The sequence below is a fragment of the Ceratotherium simum genome, chromosome 7 (genome assembly GCF_057802395.1).
Source record: "Ceratotherium simum simum isolate JZ-2026a chromosome 7, ASM5780239v1, whole genome shotgun sequence".
Taxonomy (NCBI): domain Eukaryota; kingdom Metazoa; phylum Chordata; class Mammalia; order Perissodactyla; family Rhinocerotidae; genus Ceratotherium; species Ceratotherium simum.
In genome coordinates, this window is record NC_141906.1 from 42,689,964 (window position 1) to 42,707,783 (window position 17,820).

Genomic DNA, 17,820 nt, shown 5'->3' on the forward strand with positions numbered 1-17,820 from the left:
GTTCATAAGACCTTATTTGACAGTGTATCATTTGCAAAAACAAGGAGGCTTTTAAATGGCCATCACTGCAGCATGTGTCAACAATTTGATCCAGCTGTTAAAAAAAAATTAATACAGTATAATGTTATATAAAATGGAAATGTGACCTAGGCAAGGTAAGTTAAAGCCTCATTATACCATGTTCTGTTCAGTCTATGTCTGGTATATTGTCAACAGATCTGGTCACTACACTAAAAAAATGGCATATGGATCTGGCCCCCTGACTTAGCAGTTAAGTGTGCGTGCTCTGCTACTGGCGGCCCGGGTTCGGATCCCGGGTGCGTACTGATGCACCGCTTCTCTGGCCATGCTGAGGCCGCGTCCCACATACAGCAACTAGAAGGATGTGCAACTATGACATACAACTATTTACTGGGGCTTTGGGGAAAAAAAAGGGAGGAGAATTGGCAATAGATATTAGCTCAGAGCCGGTCTTCCTCAGCAAAAAGAGGAGGATTAGCATGGATGTTAGCTCAGGGCTGATCCTCCTCACACACACACAAAAAAAGGCATATGGACAGGTCACAGAGTATCCAGGTAGGCGAACCAGATGGTAAGGGTTCTTAAAGCCATTTCACATGAACAACAGGCCAGAGTTCTTAACAAAGAGAAGTCTTACAAAAGAGTGAAAAATCATTCTGTGCTGGGGATTTGTGATAGCCAAATAAGAAAGAACATGGAAACTTTCTAAATTTGAAAGTACTATACAAAAGTTAAATATTATCATTTTGAACATTCTTGGCAAATAACCAAAGCTAACTTTCAATCTACATGATGAATTTAATTTACAAAGTTTCTACGTATTTTGGCCCTTTCATAGACCTGAAACTTAGGTTTGCATAATTGCTCTCAGAGTTAGATTTAAATATCTCCAACCACTCTAAAACCTAGTGAGGGCCATGCTCCAATCATATCCTAAACACCTCTGACCTATGTTGAACTCCCAGTGACTTAAAAGAAATTGCACAGTGGATAGCATAGAGGGAGATAATCATTTCAACATCTTACCTGCCTACTTTGATTTTTAGACCCACTAACTGGCAGAAACGCAGTGAACAAATTCCAGTTCTGATGATCTAGAGAAAGAGAGCCAATGTTGTGTAATCTGGCTTTTTTCTTGTTCAACATCTTCCCACTTTACTACTGAAAAGAAGATGAAAACTCAGGCTAATTAAATGTAATTTTATTAAGGTAGTACACTGAGAAGAGTCCACTAAATTCCAGTTTTCACCATTTTGCAAAAAACCTATGCCCTGCACTACTTCTCCTCTCTGTGACCGCATTTTTTCATCTAAATATGGGACTGCCCAGAGATCACTCCTTGGCCCTCCTACCTGGAGCTTAGACTTTTCTCCTGAACTCCAGAATCACACACAACTCAACTACCTACTTGACATCTGCTCTTAGATGTCTTCTAGATTTTAACATGTACAAAACTGAGGCTTGATATGTCTCCCCACTGACCCCTCCACATCTCAGGACTCCTATCTCAGAAAATGGCAACTCTAGTCTTCCAGTTGCTCAGGCTAAAAACTGTGGAGCCATCCTCAAATCTTCTCTTTCTCTCATTATCTTCACCCACATTGTCAGGAAATCCTATCTGCTGTATGTTCAAAAATACAATCGAGTTTGATTACTTCTCACAATTTCTCTTTCTTAGCTACTGCAATACAGTCCTAGCTGATCTCCTGCTTCTGATCTTTCCCACTACAATCCAGGCTCAACATAATCACCAGAATGATGGTTTAAATCAAACCATATCACATCTCTGATCAAACCCAAGGCCTCCCATCTAACTTAGAGCAAAACTCAAAGTTGTTGCAATGCAACGTGACCTCATCACCTCCCTTACCTCATCTCTATTGTTCCTTTGAAGCACAGCTGTCAGCTCCTGCCACAGTGCCTCTGCACCTGCTATACCCTCTTCCTGGACCATTCCCCTTCCAGGAAACTATCATGGCTCAATATTATCCCTCTTTCAAATCTTTAATTTAAAAAACATCTTCTCAGTGAAACCTTTTCTGGTCACCTGTTTAAAACTGCTGTCCTTTCTTTGAACTCCTCCCTATATCTCATGCATAAATGCCACACAAGCTCTAGACTCCTTCTCTGCTTTAATTTTCTCTTTAGCACTTAGGTCCACAGACAAACTATATATTGAACTTATTTATCTTTTTATTACCTATCTCCACCTCTACAAGGCAAGCACCAAGAAGGCAGGGATTTTATCTGTCTTGTCCACCGATAAAGCCCTGGTACCTAAAACAGTGCTTGTCACATGGAGGAGAGGCGCTCAATGATTATTTGAAGACTGAATAAATGAAACCATAAAATAAGTAGTTAGACCACAAGACAATTTTGAAGTATTCTTCAGATCTAATTTTCCTGTGTTTCCATGCAGTGGTAGAAGAAGACATAATGACATGATAATTTGGGGGAAGTATGGATTTCTATTACTATGGTGACACTAGACCTCTTTAGACTTTGATAATTTGACTTTTCTGCTCATGTCTGTCCTTCTTTACAAAAATCTGAAACATAAAAACTAAACTTATAACCAAATAAACCAGAAAGGTGATAATTACCTTTCCAAAAGAACTCTTCCTTTACAAAGGGACTCACCCAGGGAGAGCTGCCATAATGAGCCCCTTGAGGTAGCATTAAAAAATGAGATTTACATACAATGTTTCAGAAACATATTGTATGGGTAATGCCAGGTACCCCATTGCTGACACCCTCTCTTTCATTTTGGGAACCCTGGGGAACATGAAAACTAAATGACTTGCCTTATGGTTCACAAAGATTGTGCCTACACTCGAAAATTCAAAGCGACCAAGAATTATAAAAGTTCTCAACAGAGAACTTCCTTCCCCTGGAGCAAACTTTGACAGGCAAAACTATTCTCAAAAGATGACTCTTGATTTTTCTGTCATCGGCTTTTCTACATTATTGCTAGGACAATGTAATCACTTCAGAATATCCCTGGACACGTCAGGCTACTCTAGTCTTTGAACAGTGCCCCAGCATGTTAGGTCAGTGAACAGGCTGCTGACGAGCTCCTGCTGCTGCTTCTCTATGTCTAATGGGATATTGATTTTTCCCCCAATCCCAGCAGGCTCTCCCAAGAAGTCAATACCTCACTAGCCAGTGAAGCAGGCAGAGATGAAACAGAAGCCTTGGGAAAGCAAGGCTGTCGCCCACAAATCTAAGGGTGCTTCAAAGATGGCAAACAAGACACATAAAAGAAGGTAAAGAACCACAAAACAGGGGACAAACAAAATCAATACTGAAAAAAACGAAGTAACACAGAGAGGGAGAAGGCAAACAAGTCTTAGTAACGAAAACCCTCCTGAAACAAGGAGGCAACCCTTCCCAGAAGGTTCTGCCAACGATTCTGACAGGGGAGACAGAGCCTTTGCCTATTGCTTTTCTTTTAAAAGTAGAAAGCTGGGATAGCAAGCACCAGGCAGATCCAGAATCAATCAGACCTGAGTTTAAATCCTAGGTCTGATACTTACTAGTTGTGTGACTTTGGGTAAGTTAATTAAATCTTTAGTTTTTGTACTTTAGTTTCCACATTACAAAATGAGGATAAAATCACCCTAATTTTAAAAGAAACTGTAATGAGTTAAATTGTATAATGACTAAGATTGACCTAGAAATGAAGTAGACAAGCAACAAAAGGTCAAAGAGCATGGGGTCCATCCAGTTAAACATGGCAGACTGAAGGAATATGTTTATTTCCCTTCCTTACCGAAACTCTGAAAAAATGATTTCAAAGAAACAAAATATTTTAATAGAATCTCAAGAGTTAAACAAGTAAGAAAATGTGCATCAGCATTCAAGAGGTTTCAATATATTTTTAGAAATCTGAAAGTAATGGAAAGTAGTAGTGGATTTACTAGGGTGTACACAGCATGGTCTAAAGGGTGTGTAGAGGGAGATTATGGACAATAGAGAGCTCCATAATTCCCACAGAATCCAAAAGAGTCCCAAGACTCGTATACTGAGAGTGGCTGAAATCAGGGGGACTGGATGAAGGTCAGAATGGGGCATGTCAACTGCAATCCTTCCCCATTCTTCCACATAGGATACCAGCATCTAGGCATCTATACCCCAAGTCAAATACTGATTTATCCTCTGAATAAACCAAAAAAAGAGACTTAAAACTCAAAATATATCAACTGATTTTCCTGTGCAGGTGATGTGGGACTGAAGAAAGAGTCAACTAAATGTCTGCCAACATGGTAGGTGGACTATTCCTTCTCCCCTCACAGAACTGTGGCATCTTACACCTAGCAGGAGAGAAGAGTTCCGTAGAGAAAAGACCTCCAACAGCGACATTTGGGAGTTCTCAGTGACTACCAATCTAAAGTGAAACCCACTAACCAACAATCAACACGGCCACTAATCAACAAGCCTACTAAAACACACAGAGCCTAGTATCTGCTTTTTATGGTCTTGTTCCTAAATATGAATGTCCTGCCAAGGACATCAGATGTTTAAGGAGAATAACCAACATAAAAAAGAAGAACAAGATGGACTGAAAAGGAAATCTAATGAAATAAATAATGCAAGAAACAGAAAAAAAAACTTTAGAAAACTAATTACTATCTTCACAAATATAAGAAGCTATTACATTCTTAATTAAGAACAGGATGCTATGAAAAAGAACAATCAGAGAATAGGAAAGCTCTTCAAACTTAAAGCTATAATTGCTGAAATTAAAAATTATAATAAAAGAGTGGAAAATTAAGTCAAAGAAATATAGAGAATAAAATAAAAATTACAAAGTGCTGAAAATATGAGGGGAAAAAAAGCATAGTAGGTTCACAGACTTAATTCAGGAGGTTACACCAGGAGCTCCATAAAGAAAGAACAAAGAAAACAAAAGGGAGAAAACTAGCAAAGAAATATTTCTCAGAATATAAATTTCTAAGTTGAAAGAGCTCACAGAGGGCCCAGCATAATAAATGAACAGAGGTACACATGCAGCCTAGCACTGTGGAATTTCAGATTACCAGGAGTAAAGAGATGACAATAACTGCTGGAAAAAATAAAACAGATTATGTACAAAACTTTAGGAACCAGATGGTATGACTTCTAAAGAATGGTATGACTTCTAAAGGCTGTATTACAACGGAGCAATGCCTTCCAGTTACAAGGGGAAATCATCTCAACCTAGAATTCTATGCTCAGGTAGACAATTAATGCTGAAGATATCAAGGACTCAGAAACGCCCATGAAGCTTTTCCTAAGCAGTTACAGGAGGCTATGTTCCACCAAAACAAGGACATAAAACTGGGATCCAGGCAGCAAGTGATCCCATCCAGGAAAAAGACAAAGAAAAGTCCCAGGATTAGGGCTGTGTTTTGGGTCTACAGGGCAGTCAAATTAAACGAAGAAAACAGAGCTCCAGGATGGAGGCCATCAGGACAGAAGTAGTATCAACAGAATAAATAATATGATAGAGATTTTTTCAAAACATTAAGAAATAAACATGGCAAATTATGTGAGTAAATAATGTTTTCATATCTAATGATATACACTAAGACTTTTGTTATGATTCAACTAAAAGCAGTGATAGAAATCTAGTGGTAGAATGGGGGGTTGGTAGTAGGCAGGTAAGAAAGTTAAATTGTCACCTACTATAGCAGGTTATCAGTGGGAATGTCTAAATGTAGCAAATTAAGGAATAGCAATATAAGACTATTATTTAGACATATGGAGGTAAAAAAAAAAATAAAGAACAAGGGCTTTGGATAGAGGTACCTGGATTCTACATCTGACTCTGCCACTTGCTAACCATATGATCTTGAGTAAATCATTTGACTTCTTTAAGCCTCAGATCCTTAATATTTAACATAATAAAAGCATCTAGTTTATAAGGGCATAATAATAGCACCTAGTTCACAAGGGTTTATGAAAAGCAAACGAAATAATTAAATCAAACTCTTAGGAGAAGTCCTGGTAGAGACTAAGAATGTGTTTTATAAATACAAGTTTTTACTACTATACTTAATATTAGGATTCTTTGTGGTCTTGTATTGACAATTTTCTGATGACTGATAAAGCGAGGTAACTCTGCAGTAGCGACATGTTCTTACTTAGATATCTTAGAATAAAGATGCAAAGCTTGTCTTTGCTTTTTAAAACACTCAGGGATTCCTAAAAGGATTCCTAATGCCCCTCTGCAGGACATCTCTTAAAAAGGAGTTCTGCTCAGTGGTCCCCTTGGGTCTTCCTTTGGGGACTCTCTTATCCTTGATGACACAGATCAAATGTCAAGGAAGCTGCCTCACTCTCAGATAGAGGTAAAAACTTTTCCTTCAAGGGCTCTCACAGATCTTGTAGAAACTAACAGTTTTTATGGCACTTGGTACTGTATTATAATTATTCATTTACATGGGTTTTCTTCCAGGAGACTGGGAACTTCTTAATGGCAAGAAACTGTGCCCTTTAGCCTTAGTGCCCCAGTACTTAGCAGAGTGCCTACGTGAATACCTGGTAGCTATTCAAGGAATACTTCAGGAATGACTGAATAACTGACTGAATGAGTAAGTGAATAAATGAACAAAGTCTAACAGTATGCCTCTTAACCAGAGTGCGTATTAACCAGAGTGCATATCAAAATCACCAAAGGACAGCTATCCAAAAACATTCCATGCCCCTCTAGACATCTCTGAGAGTAGGGCTGAGGCATCTGCAGTTTTAACAAAAAAACCCAAGTATGATAGCCATTGTGTGTGGCTTAAATGACAGTAGCCAAAACAAATGACAGATACATGTAAAACAAGATTATGAGAATTTCCATGAGGAGAAAATTGCTGAATTCTGGTTCCAGGGTGTGAAGCAAAAATAAGTTGGACAATAAGATTCAGATTCCTGCGGGATGCTATGTGGCATCACCAGCAAAGAAGTCCGCAGATCCCAGTCTGGGGCCCAAGGCATTAAGGGAAGCTCTTTCCTTTATCTTCATTTTTCTTCTCTACTTCCCCCTCCACTCTGCAGGATGCTACAATCTCCCTGTTGTGCAAAGTGTCCAGAGAGCTCTCTGGATGAAAGGAGTTACATAGTGTGGAGTCCTCCTGGGAAATACAGCAGTAAATTAATTTTTCTGCTTCTGCATAGTTCTCTAAGGACAGAAATACCCCACAAAGGGCAGGAAAAAGAATAATACAATAAAGAATCTTCTGAAAGAGTTGTTGAAAAGTACTGTAACAAACAGTTCTGTTCCATCCAATAAACATTGACCAAGCGCTCACCTGCTGTGTGCAAGCCCCTGAGCTAGTAGATGACCAGGAGGGTTTCACAGTGCAGTGCAGGGGCCACACTCAGAAGGATAGAATCTTCACATAATGTGGTAAGAGGAGAGACCACCTGAGAGTCAGTAACAGATGATGCTTGAGCCAAGTCCTGAAGGAATAGGGAGAGACAGGTGAATAACTGTAGGAAGCATGTTCTATATGGGAGGACTACCAAGATGTGAATAGGGGGCTGAATGCAGTTTAGTATCACTAGGGGATAAATGGAGGGAAGAAGTAGCTGGAGACAGACCAGGAGAGGCAGAGAAGAGTCTCACTATGGGGTTTCGTATATTCAGGAACAAGGAGTTTCTGAAGAATGAGTAACCTGGTTATATGAGTGTATGGCTTGGATGTCTGGGTAGACATGAGGTCTCCAAATCAGACGACGTGATTTGCAGAAAAGTTGATGAATTCAGTGTCAGATGTGTTGGGTTTCAAGAATTGTCTGGGTGATATCCAAGTAGAGATCCAGAGGGATATGGATGTCTGAAGTTGGAGAAAGAAGTCACGGCCAAAAATAGAGATTCAGGAGGAAAGCTGACCCCAGAAGCAGAGTCTGGCTGTATTTAATCATTCCCCGGATCTGGAACAGGAGACATGGTCTACTAGTGAAGACCAGAGACCATATCCAGTCATGGTCTCCACCCAGCTGCACCCAGGCAATGTTTTCACTTCCAAAGGCACCAGGACTCTACCTGCTCTTTCCATCTTCCATCACCTACACTTTTCCACACAGCTCATCTCTGCTGCAGATTAAGCTCAAGATCTGATAGAGCCTCAGGGGCATCCTCCCTCCTTGAAACTCTAAAAGACAGGCACATAGGTCTTTTTCCTTAAAAGATTTTTACAAAAATAATAATGATGAGGAGCTAGGATAGAATTTTTTAAAGTGCAAACATGGGAAATTTTACAAAGATCTCAGACTCTCCCTGCCTATAATTCCTGGCTCCTTTTCTGAGATAGCACCAGGAAGCTCATTAAGTCCTTCCGAACTCTTCTATCCTCTAGTGAGGAGCTTATACCTCCCTCCCCTCAGTCTCCAATCTACCTTTAACTAAGCTTATCATTTTCCCGCTTTTAGTTCCTGTTTCCACACTAAGCAGATGTTGCAGCACACTCCCATGGGCGCCATCTCTCACTACACAAAATGATTCGCAAAGGGGAAGGGTGGAGAGCAGTGCACCCTCGACCAAGTCATTTTGCAAAATCTGAGAGAGTTTAATTTTCAAAAGCTCCCCACTCCCTCCTCCCTGATTCTGATAATCTACCCCAACAAAGAATTCCTGCTGTAGCTAAATAGAACTTTTTCTTCAGGAATCTCCTAATTCAAATACATTTTGCTAAAGATACCTTTGGAAAGGAATTAAGCAATTGAAGGGTCCATGCTTCAGTGGGCAAGACTGCCTGGGAGGCCTCTGAAATTGTGTACAATTCTTGCATACATGTGTATTTTTTAGAGAGACCAATCATTTATTGCATACTAACAATCTTCCAGGCATTTCACATTTATTAATACTGATTCTTATAACAACTCTATAAAGTGTGGTCCTCATTTTTGATATGAGAAATGGAGGCTCAGCATGATTAAGGGCTTTGACTAAAGCCACACAGCTTTGTGTCAGAGGCAAGATTCCGACCCATATCTGCCCGGCATCAAAGCCCATACTTGCCATACTCTGCCAAGTTTCCATCCATGCTTTTCAGTGGCTTTTTTTCAGGTTCAGAAATCCATGGTGATCCTAGAGCCTGGATCCAGGAAAAGGCTGTTTTTCTGATGTTGTAAAGACGCAGTCACTCAGAGCGGTACTCACATCCTGTCTCACCTCTCTAGACAATGACCACCCATCAGAAGACAGGGCTGAGCCATGCCATATAGGCTGGCCCAACATATATACATGTCCTAGTTGGTGCCAGGAACGTATGTGGGAGAGATGAAGTCCCTTAAGGAAATCTTTAGAGGTGATATGTTGTAGGTAGGAAGAGAATAAGGCTTGGAAAATCTGTAGAATTTCCTAAGGTAAAGAGGGGAGAAGGATATTCTAGGCAGAAGGAACTGCAAGTGAAAAGGCATGGAGGTGAGTGCTGAAAGTGCTAACATTCAAACAGATTAAGGTATAAGGTGGGTGGGGAACAGAGAAGGCAAAGCTCTGCAATGTGTCAAAACCATATCCTTTAGCATAAACTCTTCAGGCAGAGAATGCTTAATAGGCTATAGGAGGCTGAACCCAAAGACTCAACAGCTTCTTGGCAATCATATAAAACTCGAAAGACACCCATACTTGATTTTTATTAAAAGAAAAATGCCAACTAAGTAACAGGAACTTTTATTCAATTAGTGCCTTAGAGAATTTAGAAAATTCTAGTACAAAGCATGGCATCTGGGGTTTCTGAACCTCTGCACTACTGACATTTGTGGCCAAATAATTCTCTGTTGGGAGAGGGAACGGGGAGGGTATGTGCTGTGCACTGTAGGATGTTTAGCAGCATCCCTGGCCTCTACCCACTTGATGACTTGATGTCAGTAGCACCCCTCCAATCAGTTATGACAACCAAACATCTCTAGACATTGCCAAATGTCCCCTGGTGGGAAGGGCAAAATCACCCCCCATGAAGAACTACAATTAAATAATATTGAAAACAATCATTAAAAAAATATGCCTTGTGCCTTGTTGGGCCTGGTCCTTTCTGGTGGATGGGCAAGGTCTCTCTTGATCCTCTCTGAGAACAAAGAATCCTTGTAGGCCTTTTCTCATGAGTCTGTGGGAGGGAGGAGATATCTGGAAGGTAAGGTGGCTTATCTTTGAGCCCAGTGACATTTGATTACTGAAGACTCCTTACTGCTAAACCCAGGGGGTTTTCTCTCCTTCCTCTTTCACACTCCGGACTCCTTTGGGCAAAATGGAATATAGACAAAGAACATCAACTGCCTCATACACTCCATACAAAGGGAATATCCTGGACAAAAGCACAGAGATGAGGAGAAGGCAGGTGGCTGGCAATGCTTGAGAAAAAGTACATATGATAAAAGGCTCCTCCCTGTTCAGCCCCCTCAACAATTCCAGGTGAATTGTTCTACTTTGTCACATTTCCTGGAAGACCCATTTACATGTGCGTGTATCTCTCATTAGACTTTGAACTTCTAGAGACAGGGCCACATTTTACCTATCTATCTATCTATCCCAGCCCCTGGTCTACCAAATATCGGTTGCTCAGGACATAATTATTATCTAATAAGGCCAAATTGGAAAAGGCTATAAGTGAGTGCAGTGTGGTAGATGAGTGTCCTATTAGGACATCTGGCTTGAAATCCCAAATCTACTACATACCAACTATGAGATCTTTGGCTAAGTCATTTATGCCCTTCAATTTAAATTTTAATCCCCTCACCTGTAAAACAAGAATAATAACAGTACCCACCGTACAAGATTGTTTGAACGATAAGCTAATGCATGTAAAGCCAATAGCACAGCCTGGCTAAAGAGAAGCTATTGTTATTCTAAGACATCAGTGGCAAACTTTAAAGAGTAAAGGATCAGATGGTAAATAGTTCAGACTTTGTGAGCCATAAGGCCTCTGCCACAACTACTCGACTCTACATTGCAGAGGAAGAGCAGCCATTGATCACATGTAAACCACATTGGCTGTGTTCCAATAAAACTTTATTTACAACACAGGAGGCAGGTCATATTTAGTCCACAGGCCATAGTTTGCTGACCCCAGTTTTAAGGTGTTTAAATTTGAATCAAGACGTAGAGCCTACAGAAGATTCTTGAAGTAGGCGATGACAAAATCAAAGTGATCCCTTGGGAAGGTTGAATTTTTAGCACCATGTAGTACAGACTACTGTAAGCAAAATCTGGAAATATGTTATTACAGTTGTCCAAGCATGATTCAGAAGGACCTGAGCTCTAAGTAATGAAAATGTGAACCATGCAAGAGAGAATGACATATGCAACCCATGACTCCTGTACCCCAAGCCACGTTATACCATCTGAGAGTCCCCTTCTATTTTCCTGCAATATCTTAGTTACAGTTGGATCTCAGATTATCTGGTAAATTATAAGCATAGACGTAGAAAACCTGTGGAGAACTAATTAGCTAAAAATTAAAATGTTATTCTTAATTTATACTGATTCTTAAGCAGATGAGTAGCTTGAGTGTGAGACTCCTGTACTTAAGCTACTCTCAACTTCAAGAAACAATTCCATTTTTCATGTAGGGCATTAAGAATCTGTCAGAAGCAATGATTCAAATAGTTATACTACAGACTAAGTGGTGTTTATATGAAATGATCATGACTATTAAACATTGTCATCATTTCCTTTAAATGATGCTTCTAATTGCTCTGATTTTAGATTTTTGATTGGGCCCTTCCTTTTGTGTCCCTAAATACAGCCAGCTTTAATCAGATCAGCTAAAAATACAGAGTTAAATGCACTGTAGCTAATTAAGTCAGTGGAAGCACATCCTACAACTCCATCTAAATTCTTTTGGACATTGGTGCCTAAAATCTAAATATCCATAGGGAATTCTGACATTTTAAGAATAAGAACAGGCACCTAATAGCATGCTCTGAAGTCAGAAAGTGCTTAATACACATCGTTTACAGCACAGATCTGGACAGTCATTCAATACAAATTGTGTTGAATCAATGAATGCACCAGTGACCGTCAAGAATTTTTTCATGGTTTGACATTTGAAAAATGGGAACAATCAGTGATGGCCCACTATCCAATTTAAAAATAAAAGGATTTTTAAAAAATGATGTTCTATACTCAATCCACTAAAAAATGAATTAGAATAACTATCTCCCCATACCCAAGTGCAATTATCTATGCATTTCCAGTTTGTATAAATGCATTATGTTTCTAAGTGCATATTTTCTAGAAGGCTATAAAAAGAAATGTTGTGTGATACTACCCTTCAAGCAGCTTCCAGGAAACTAGCCACTTTTTAACTGCTGCATAATTCAGCTTGCAGAGCAATTAAAAAATAATAATAATAAAAAGAGCTCACTAAATTCAATAAAACACAGAAAACTTGCTCTCTACACCAGAATTCTAGGCCAGCATTTCCCAAACGTGTTCCACTCTTTTGTTAAGTGTTGTATGTGGCCAAAAACATTTAGGAACTGCTGCATAGTGTAGTCCCCTTTTGGAGGAGATAGTAAAAAAGTCATTATTTGTATGACATGCCATCATTTTAGAAATCCACAGTGACTAGAGGGCATATCTTGATTTTGAAATGTTAACATAAGAAGGAACAAAAAAGGGGCCGGCCCAGTGGCATAGCAGTTAAATGCACTCATTCTGCTTCGGCGGCCCATGGTTCGCAGGTTCAGATCCCAGGCAGGCACTGACGCACTGCTTGTCAAGCCATGCTGTGGTGGCGTCCCATATAAAATAGAGGAACATGGGCACGGATGTTAGCCTAGGGCCAGGGCCAGTCTTCCTGAGCAAAAAGAGGAGGATTGGTGACAGATGTTAGCTCAGGGCTAATCTTCCTCACACACACAAAAAAGAAGGAACAAAAAATGTATGTTGAATCAAAGAAATAAGATAGTAACTAGTTGGCTTTATGGAAGTCACCTAAGTCTCAACTTTTCTTTTCATTAAAATAGTAATAATAATAATGCCTATTCTATAGGATCATGCCAAGGGTTGAATGAGTTAATACACATAAAAATCTTCACATGAAGCTAACATAGAGCAAACACGAGAAACGCAGCCATTGTTATTACTAGAGATTGAGAATGTACAGTAGAATATCAAAGTCCTGAGAAGTCCAGCAGCAAGAGACGCAGTAGTTTAAGTTGGCTTTCTCAAGTGTACTTAACCGTGTATATTAATCTAAGTTCTCAGTTGCAAGATACAGAAGCAGAATATGAATGTGAAATAGTTCATTCAAGGGATGTTGGGTAGCTTGTAGAATTATAGCTAGCTTGTAGGATTGGGTAGCTTGAATCTGCCTCTAGAGAAACAGGCTCGAGCCTAAGCTTTCAGAAACTCAAATCCCACAGAAAACAGGCCTGATGAGGACACTGCTGCCAGCCACCACTGAGCACTATGTCCTGTAATCTGCGAAGCTCCGAGGAATTGAAATTGGATGCAACTGTTCCTGGGGCTAGCAATGAGTCTGTTTCTGTATCAAGCACAGGACCTTGCAAACTCTGCTGTCTCCCAAGGACAGAAGCCTGTTCTGCCACCACTGTCCCCAGAAAAAGTGGATTCTGCATTGCACCTTCTTTCCATAGCTGCTCACTTCTGAATCAATATGATTGGTGGAATCTAGGTCATGTGCCTGTGTTCTACCTGCAAAGAAAGTAAAGAAGAAAGTTTTATGGGTCCTTCCTGGGGAGGTGAGCCTCCCATGGCTAGAAGTTCCCAAAGATAGCAAATGGGTTTAATAGTTGCTGGAAAGCCAAAACACACGAAAGATATCCACTACACTGTGAAACACCTACTCCTCCCCCTAGAAAACTAATAACTCTAATAACTTCTTATAGAGAACACTATCAGGTATATTCCTTCTCTCAGCAGGACATGAATCAACATTTTTCTTTTTAGCTTCAGGGAAGAGACTAAAATTGAGTAGAGTTTAATGTAAGAAAGCTTCTTCCTATGGCACCCATTGATCCTGGAACATTCTGAGAGAGAGGGTGGGCCTAAAAAGTCACTATAAATAGAATAGAAACAGCCAGGGAAATCTACCAGGAGTAGGGCATGAGGTGGAGGGAGGAGGAGCAAGGGGCACTGGAGTTCTTTCTGTGGCTTTGGTTCCTGTCACCACCGTTGGACAGATACTACTTGCTCTGTTATTTCCCGTCTACATGGGCGTTTTTCTGTTTCTGAACACAGCCACACATGAACCTTGGCACTATAAGAGCAGGATGGAGCATTGGAAAGCGCTGAGACATAGAAACAGACACTTCCACCAAGTGCAGGTGCTGTGTGCATCAGAGCCAGGTACACATGGTGAAACCCAGATCAGTGGACGGTCTGTGAGAACAGATAATAGGGATGGTGTGGGGGGTGTCTGTGTGTGTGTGATCAGACATAACAGATCCTGGGACCTCACAGACATTATGTCACTTCTTGCTCACAAGAAACCCAGAAGGTGGGTAGATGTGGTCAGAGAGTGAATCCCAAAGGAGCAAGTGGTGGAGATTCAAGAAATGGGCGCCAAGAATGCACCAGGTAAAAGGGTCAGCAGGTAACAGGGCCCTTTCAGCCAATGAGATGGGCCCAGAAGACAGGATGCACTAACAAGAGCAGGCCAGGGCCCTCATTCCAAAGAGACAAATCCACCAAAGCTTATTATAAAGACTGGGTTTGGGCACAAGAATGCATAAAAAAGACATTATTAGAGCTAAAGTATGATGTGGACAGTGAGATGTATTGGAGCTCCTGATCAATAGGGTGACCACATAAATTTAAATTACAAACCAGGAATGGGGGTGTTGTTAATAATTATGCTAGGACAGTAGGCATAAACCAGTAATGTTCCTGGAAATGGAACATATGATCACCCCAATTATACATTGCCTGGCTCTTTCACAAGTAGAATCCAAGTAAATACAGCTAAGAAAGGAAAAGAATGCAGAGGTTAAAAACCAAAGAAAACTTGACTTCGGAGAGACTGTTTTTCTTTTCTTTCCTTTGGTTTTAATATTTGAAGAGATGATGTGACAAATCAGAGATACTAACATATATTTAATTTTTATCTTTTCTCTTCATTCACTGCCAGAGGCTACCATGACTGTTCCAGCAACAGCAGAGTGCATGAAAACTCTCATGGAAAGTTACTCCCGAAGATTGAAGAACAAGAGGATAAATTTCCCTCAGCCTTGGGGTCAGCAGCAAGATGGAGGCTGGTCTCAATGACAAACTCCTCTAACACCCTGCTAGTTTCCGCTTCAGAGATGGCCAAGCTGATGATAATACCCACAGGATTTCTGTAGGATGTGGCCATGAGGACAAAGACAGAGGTTGCAGGCTTTGGCTCATTAGGTGTAAAAAATGGAAATCAGATGTTTATCCCCAGACTGGTGATGACGTCGCTCAAGAGGACTCTAGCTGGTAGTAGATTCACTTTCTAAGAGGAAGGTCTCTGTGGGAAATGTTCCCTGATCCCACATGTAATCAACGAATGAATCAGTAGCTGTCTCCAAATGCCACCATCTTAGCTTCAGGCAGACAGTTTGATGTGGGCCTCGGTTTTGCTATGATACTGTAATATTATCCTCAGAAAGTAAGCAGAGCTTTATCAGAGATCTTTAAAAAAGACTTTTTGAACCGTTTGACACTCTGGCTTGTCAATGCTGCAGTATTGTTCCTGAGCTTCCAGGCGTTGGCGTTGAATACCAACCTGGCACCAGGAAGCCATTTTCATTATTCAGACATTCAAAAGGACTATTTCAATAGCAGTATGTTTGGAGGGAAGAGAGATGTTCAATGTGGGTTCTGCCTTTCACAATGAGGCCTTGTACCCTCTTGGTTATATTAGCAGTTCGGTGCCCTTTAGGCTTGTGTAATTCCCTTCACTCTCTCTCTGTACAAAGCTTCTCTTCAAAGTTTACACTTGCAGGGATTCAGAGGATTAGAAATCCAGTATCTAAGTCTGGTGGGTCAGCCAGGCCTTAAGTTAATGAACATCATGCCCGTATGCAGAGTTTGACACTGTAGTGGTTGAGCAAGGAATGTCAGAGTGGGATGAAAGAAAATGTCCAGAAGGTCCTTTGTCCCACAAGCAATTTCAACCCCCATCCCCCCCAACACACACACACACAAATTCATAGGCCTCTTCCTTTCTTTTCTTTTTTTTTCTGCTAGCACTTTTTCAATATCCAACACCCTATAGATTTTACTTATGTTTTGTTGTTATCATTATCCATGAGATCAGGATTCTGTCTGTTTTGTAAGTGTCTGTATTCCCAGTGCCTGGTACATAACAGGTGTTCAATAATATTTGTTGAATGAATGAATAAATGATGGAAGACTCCTCCCTCTATAAATATGAGTCATTCAATCTAGTTTGCCCTTCAGAGGTAAAGTGGCAATTGAGAAGAGGAGTTCTCCAAAATCCTACTCTTCTACCCCTGTGCCTGGAGGCTTCTGGGCTGGAGAGGGACTCTTTTGAAAGAAAGGAATTTGAAGGAATATGCACGCAGAAGCTGTGGAGTGAAATTGAGTGTGAGGCTAAGGAATAGAAGAATAGGTGAATTCACCCACATTTCGAAATTTTTTAAAAAGCCAGAATAATATCCAAGAATCAGACTATAAAAATATAATATTTCTTAAATCTCTATAACTTAATCATACCTGTGAGTTTTGCTCTTTCTCTCTTTACAATAATAAATTCTTCAAACAAACAAACCAAAAAGGTTCATTGACAGCCTGGAAGTAGAAAATGATGGATACTGTGTCCTGAATCAAAGGAAGAATCCTAAGAAATAGCAGAAACAAAGGATTGTAAAAGAAAAGAAGGGGAAAAGCATAGTAGTACACTGGGGCCCCAAGAAGGAAAACAAGGAACTGAGAAGTAACAACTTCTAAACATAAGGCCAATTTACAGACAGCGTGGAGAGAAAGTAGGAGTTGAGACTCTCCATGAAATGGCTGAAACAGTAGGACATTCCAACTATGACAGAAAAACTGACATCACCACCCTCTTCTCCCTCTCCGTCAACTCCCAGTCCAAGCAGTTACTTAATCCTGCTGGTGTTTACACTTTAGTGATATTCTCAAATCAGGTTTTTCTTACCAATCCCTAAAGCCATAACCTTAGTTCAAGGCCTTGTCATTTTCCCACAGGAATGTGATAACTACCATGTCACTCTGTCTTCAGGTTTACTGGCCTCCAGTCTGTCTTTCCCTAGTGCCCAGGGCAAATCTGACCCTTCTACTCTCCAGCATAAAAGTGGTCAGAGGCTCCTCCCCAGTCTGTTTAAATGATGTCCATCCAAGTTATATTTCCAAACCATTCTCTAACGATGTGCACAAATGTTCACAGTAAGGCCTAAGTGGGAGTTCCGTACGTACAGAGACAATGCCTATCTTATTCACAGCTGAATCTCAAGCAACTAGCACAGTGCCTGTGCTCCACAAGTATTTCATATGAGTGCTCCACAGATAAATAAAATTAAAAAATCGTGATATCAAACTATATGGAATGCAATACTAATGATGTAAAACATATATATGTATGTATATACGTAGAAAATATCAGAAAAATACAGCAAAACATTTATTTTTATTTATACTTTTTTTTAATTTTCAAAATTTAGTATGAAAGTTTTTTTTTTCTCTCTGATACTGAGATACAAAAATGTAAACAAAAACAAAAGGGAGTAGAGCAAAAACTGTGCACCTGACAAATCAGATAGCAGTGTGGGGCATAATGGGAAGTGTAATACCTTTGTCATGTCACATCAGATTCTCCATCTTCCAGCCCTGACTACCCCCACTTCCTGCTA

At 40.2% G+C, this 17,820-nt stretch overlaps 1 protein-coding gene across 2 annotated transcripts in view; it reads right to left on the reverse strand.

The window, feature by feature from the left end:
- RAB38 (RAB38, member RAS oncogene family) overlaps window positions 1-17,820 on the reverse strand; it is a 57,065-nt gene that overhangs the window by 16,937 nt on the left and 22,308 nt on the right. The window contains exon 3 of one of the 2 annotated variants that reach the window (XM_087433563.1): window positions 16,529-16,790. The exons of the other annotated variant lie outside the window; for it this stretch is intronic. Coding sequence (XP_087289689.1) covers window positions 16,731-16,790 — 60 coding nt within the window. The 3' untranslated portion in view covers window positions 16,529-16,730. Of the gene's footprint in view, window positions 1-16,528; window positions 16,791-17,820 lie in introns of those variants that run through there. 2 annotated transcript variants of the gene reach the window in all.